We start from the raw sequence: 6,000 nt of genomic DNA on the forward strand, positions 1-6,000 counted from the left end.
AGAAAAGGAATATGGACATTTCATTCTACTGAACTACACGCAAGTGCAGAATTACAACTCACAGGTCAGTTTATTAGACAAATTAAACTTGTGAGGTAACGCAGCGCTGTTTCACTTGGTCTAACATTACACTAGCACACTAAACTGCATTTGAATGTGTTGAAATGTATGTGTTAGTTTGTCTGTATGAGACTAGCAGTAAGCTAGATCAACATTAGAATAACATACAGATTATATTCATAACATTTTATCATTGTTGAACGTTATAAAACATTGATTAGTTTTATGTAAATGTGCTCACCTGTTTAATAAAGTACATGTAGGAGCGATCGAAGTCTCGGACGTGGAGCTCTCGTTTATATAATGTTACGGTCTATGGGAGCTCTCGGCATCTCGAAATCACCGCGCTGATATTGATTCTCGTTTTAGTTCTCCTTTTTTTATCCAAAGTCTGCTTGCCATGGTCCATAATGTTTGAACGAAACAACAACAGCGTGCAAATAGACATTGCGAACTACAAAGTTGTCCGCGTCAGTCGCTTTGGTTACTATCAGAGGGCTCTGGTTGCCATGGCAGCACGAGCGGAAACCAGGGACAACGCGGATATGACGCCATTGGCGGCGACAAAACGGAAATGAAGAAACGGGACGTTTCTCGAATTAAATTACAAATTTCTCCTGGTTTGAAAGTTGTTGGAAACAGTCGGGATAATGTAAGTACACAACTAAAAAAAATATATAACATAGATATAGTGATTTTTGCTATTTTTAAAGCAAAAAAGTTACATATTGTGCCTTTAAATATGAAACTAAAACCACCAGTAGGTGGCGTTTAATGCTACAGTATAACTGTTTACATAACCAAGTATTTAGCAAAATGCCATCTAAAATTTCAGACCTCACAGAAATGTAAGACCTCCTGAAAATGTAAAAAATCTAATTTAATACATAAGGATCCACAGGAACCCTGAATGTGTGCAAATGTTTTTTAGAATGACAAACAATAACTGTGCACTCAGTTGAGAAAATACAGCTATACATCACCTCCTGTGCACTTTCTTGTATACTGAATTGGTTTGTGTACATGTACATGAAGATCACAAAATATTTTAGTTTAATACCTGAAGTTTAGGGCATCCAATCTGCAAAGCCTGAATACAGATGGGAAGCTGGCAGTATCCTCCATCTAATTTAGTATTGATCTCCAGAAGCCTGAGCTCTGGACAGCAACCTTTCTTTAAATTCAGAGACATTTCCCTCATCAGGAACAAACAGACATACAGTAACAACTTGGGTCACATTAAGTAAAAATTATTAATATTAACTTACAGACAATCCACTGAGCAGTTTGTCACTTTTGGTGCTGTGTGTGAAGTAAATTTTCTTTATTTGGTTGCCGTACGCCTCAAGGAAGGACACCAGACCATCAACATTAAACTATATTAAAAAAAGGACACAAAACAGGGAGCATGTGATGGTAACAAGGGGTAGCATATGGTGGATCAGTGAAACACGCTCTGTAAAGTAAAAAAGAAAGAATGAATGTGGTATACTACTATAATGGACAATTATACTCCAGGAGCTACTTTCTTAAAAGAAAAGTTCACATTAAAAAGAAAATTCAAAACCCCTTTGACTGTGGTCTCATTTAGTGGTTTTAACATTTGTTTTGCCTGATTATTTTTTGTGACTTGTCCAATTCCTCATATCTGGAGGTTGAAACCACTTTTCACCACATTGTGCTTGTAACATAAGCACTCATGCAACTGAACAACAGTGAATGACTGATTACTAACCTGTCAATCAAAAACTAAACTAAAACAAGGGATTTAGAAAGATACATATGCGCAAGACTTCATGGATATTTTGGGAGAAACGGTTTTAGGAGAATTTTGCACTTTATCAACATGCAGTTGATAACACAATATAGAGTGGTCACAGGAGACACAATAGGTGTGTTCATCTTGATGCGGCGCTGTGCAGATTGGCGTATGATATCAAATTATCAAGCGATTCGAAAGCATATGGCTGCATCTGCTCTCTAATCACACTCACTGTACTTTGATGTCATGATACAGAGATCGTTCTGCGCAGCACCGCTTTAAGTCAAACACACCTATTGAAACACGTCACTACCTGGTGTAAATAGCAATGTGTTTTGACTGACCACTTGAAAATGCATTACCTGCAATAGTGTTGTTAAACACCACACAATCCACGCAATTGCTTAGGGCCCCGCAGGTTTGAGGGGCCCCTTGCTGACCAAGCAATAAAATCAGTTGATGACCGCTGTTACAGCAGCGCTGTTGACCTCATTTATTACATATAAACATTGCTTCCGTAACCAAATTTAGAATGCTGAAAATATTGTTCTCTGATCAATGTTTATGTTTGAATAAGCCTAAATTAAATCTGCTCATCATTAAAAGCAATTGTGTATCCTCTTGGATTAAACTGATCGATTCATGATTCTTAATGAACGTTTTGAAGCGTCACAGTTACAGTATGGGTATATAGACTTTCAATGGAGGGACAGAAATCTCCCAGATTTCATTCAAATAGGCTATCTTCACATTTGTGTCCTGAAGATGCACGAAAGTCATATGGGTTTGGAGCGACATGAGGTCGAGTAAATTATAGCATTTTTATCTTTGGGTGAACTAACTAACAAATCGGCGTGCGCGCTTTGGTGCTGAGCCAGAGACGGACGTGCTCAGTGCTTGTCATATATCATATATAACTGTGCAGTTTTTTTTCCTGACAACAACAACAATTAGGTTTCATTTAAATACACTTAATACTAGCAAAAAAAAAATCCAAACGGATGTGATGTCTATGGAAGCGGCAATTAAAACTCTTCTAATTTGACACGTTTTATTCATGTCAGAAATACATTGTGTCATTTTATATATTGAAGACAATGGTTAATATTAAGACTCTTGATGAATCCAAAACCAAGAAGGTTTATATCTTAAAGCTTAAGGGAGCAAGTATTAAAGTGTAGACAATTTTTGTTATGCATTGTAAAATAAAATAAATATATTTTTTAATTTCTCACTTAATTCTATTAAATATTACTGTTGTGCAATTCAGAGTAAAATGTAACGTAATGTTGGAGAGTAGGGTGTGTGGATCCTGACCTTGCTTGAGGCCCCAAAAATGGTAAACCCACCCCTGATCACTTGAATTAATACCAGGTGTAAAATAAATTGTCTACACTGAGAATACAGGTCACTCTTTTCCAACTACAGTGAACGCAGACAGAAGCTTTTCAAAGATGCAAAAAAAAAGTAGATAGTCAAAGTAGTCCATATGACATTATATACACTAAAAATATCCTCTTTTCTGTTCCACAGAAGAAAGCAAGCAATACAGGTGTGGAATAACATCAGGGTGAATAAAATGTTCATTTTGGGGTAAGAGACCCTTTAAATCTAGGTAAACAATCATCTAATTACATACAAACCTCTGAGTGTTGCACATTTATATTCTCTAATGAACGACAGTCAGAGCCAAGGCTTTGGAAGGCTGTTTCTGTCATTCCCGTGCAGTAAGACAGCTTGAGCGAATGAAGATTGTGGCATGATTGTGAAACTTTCTAGAAAAACAGAGCACAGTTCCTGTTTATATAATACAGAACACTCCCAAAACATTTTTATGAAACAGATTTAGATACCAGAAACAAAATTCCAAAGCAGATGAATTATTACCTGAATAACATAGTCAACATGTTTTTTCCAGTGGCAAAGGGAGAACTCTCTCAGCTGAGACAATCTGCAGGAAATGAACACAACATAACTTGGCTAATTTGCATGAATGACGCTTTGCGTCAACAACAACAACATACTTTTATTTAGTTCAAACACTGACCTGTTTTCAGCTAGCCAGTCTATAGTGTTCCTAATCTTCTGTTCTGTCCCAGGTAATTGAGTCTTACTGGGTTCAATCCAGCAGTAGCCAATTGACACATTGCGCCACAGGACCGGAGAGGACGCAGCTCCATTCCATAGATGGCAAACTCTACCAACCCTTTTAAAGACAGCAAACAAATGTAACTAGAAACATAAAGCAAATATAGTATCTGTAGCAAGTTATAAAGGCTATACAGAAACTGAATAGCACAGAAACCTCACCTGCACAGAAAAGGAACAGCTCCATCCTGGTGAACTGCAAACTGAAAGATTTTCACCAGGACCTCTATTGGTAAACTCTGACCCCAGTGGTCTAAACTAACAGAATTCGCAGCTTCCAAATCAACATTTTCATCAATAGTTTCTTCTGTGACTTTGGGGACTTTTACTGCTTTTTTAGTTTTGTTAGCAGAGGTTTTACTCTTGCCTTTTTTGTTTCCCTTTTTTTTCTTACATCCCTTCCGTTTGGGCTTCCATACACTGTCACCACTACTTATATTTGATATAATCAAAAGCATGTCCTCTCCCTCCTGGATGGTGTAATTTGGTCTCGCAGTTCGCTTGACATTTTTTCTCTTTTTCTTTTTGCTTTTGTCATCCTTAAGAGGATCAGCTTTCCTCTTCAAAGGTCTTTTTGCTTTTGCAGGTGCAGTCTGGGACGTCCCTGGAATGTCCCCCGGGGTGGTTGACATTTCTGCAGAAGGAGCCTGGAGTGAATCTGGCTCTGTGCTTGAATTGGAAACCTGCATTATTCTATAACAAGTCCTTAAAAATCACTTTAGTAAATTCAACAAAATTTCATGAAGAAGATTGTAAAGGAAATATTGAAAATTGGCATGCCCACAACTTCCAATAGTTCGTTTAAACTTTATAATCCCTTGCATTGATGTAGATGGGTTCAACAGCAGTTGTCAGGTCTTCGCTGATAATCTGGACAATCATGCAAATTATTTAGAGTTTACAGCTCCATTACTGAAGCATACTCGAAGTACGGTCTTGCTGCTTTGTTGTTATCATCCGAGCCCCATGATGCACTAGCGTAAGTCAATGAATGTCGTCATATCCGCTTTCATGCCCAGTGGTGAGAGGCTGTGCCTAGCCTGCCCACTCTCGTTTGGAGAATAACTTTTTTTGCAAACCATGCGTTACAATTCGTCGTGAAATAAATAAATGACGATAGTACAAAATATTACTGCATGCTGATGTGGACATAACACAAACGTTGTCATTTTTAAGTATACGTTTTGTTTGTTTTGTTACTGGTCAAAAACAAATTCGGTTTGAATCTTTTGTTCATCTCAGATTGAACCGGTCCGATTGGTTCGCGAGTCAACAACATAAAAACAGGAACTTTCTGTTATTTTAAATATTAACATTTCACAGTTATGTATGCCATGACTGACTTGTATTCATGTTTTATGTGGTGAATCATTGCTGCAACAAAACTGGGGCACGTACATTTCAATAAAACTTAAATTACAATAAAACGCTTTTGTAGTTAATTGGAAAGGAAACAAAATATGCAGGGCTTAATTTGAGCCGGAACACGCCGGAACATGTTCCGGCACCTCCGACATTGGATCCGGAACCTTTTTTATTGGATCCGGCACCTCCCGTGTCAATAAAATTAATTGCCTAAATAAAATAAAATTACTGTTTTAGTGTTCAATGTTTGTGACACATGACTTGCGCGCTTGTTGTACGAGTTGAGATTGATGTTAGCCTCGATCGTTTCACTCAGGGGAAAAATGTCAAAAAGACGCTATAGACAGTCAGATCCCAAACAAGCAAAAATCGTTTCTGCTGATCAAAAAGGAGACCACGGTGGACACAGTAGCCTAGTATCGACATTATATCTCGTTATTTCGACATAATAAGGGGACATTCTAATCTGCCACATTAAGCGTTCTTATAATGGTTTTCTATATATGGGAGGAAAATGCTTAACGTGTAAATGCGTTCATATTATGGGCTCATCTGATTTTTTGTACATAGCATATTTGTCAGGATTTTAGTATCATAATGATTAATAACGCACAATTATCCGTGAACTTGATCTGAACAAATGCCTTTCACTTGTGTGTGCAAAA

At 37.5% G+C, this 6,000-nt stretch overlaps 1 protein-coding gene across 1 annotated transcript in view; it reads right to left on the minus strand.

The window, feature by feature from the left end:
* fbxl6 (F-box and leucine-rich repeat protein 6) overlaps window positions 1-4,966 on the minus strand; it is a 7,485-nt gene extending 2,519 nt beyond the window's left edge. Inside the window, exons 1-6 of the mRNA XM_081376042.1 lie at window positions 4,133-4,966; window positions 3,870-4,028; window positions 3,710-3,773; window positions 3,466-3,597; window positions 1,329-1,436; window positions 1,121-1,234 (exon numbers count right to left, since the gene is read on the minus strand). Coding sequence (XP_081232168.1) covers window positions 1,121-1,234; window positions 1,329-1,436; window positions 3,466-3,597; window positions 3,710-3,773; window positions 3,870-4,028; window positions 4,133-4,659 — 1,104 coding nt within the window. The 5' untranslated portion in view covers window positions 4,660-4,966. The remainder of the gene's footprint in view (window positions 1-1,120; window positions 1,235-1,328; window positions 1,437-3,465; window positions 3,598-3,709; window positions 3,774-3,869; window positions 4,029-4,132) is intronic.
* Window positions 4,967-6,000: the final 1,034 nt, after the last annotated feature.

Source organism: Scardinius erythrophthalmus, assembly GCF_964197995.2.
Source record: "Scardinius erythrophthalmus genome assembly, chromosome: 10".
NCBI lineage: Eukaryota > Metazoa > Chordata > Actinopteri > Cypriniformes > Leuciscidae > Scardinius > Scardinius erythrophthalmus.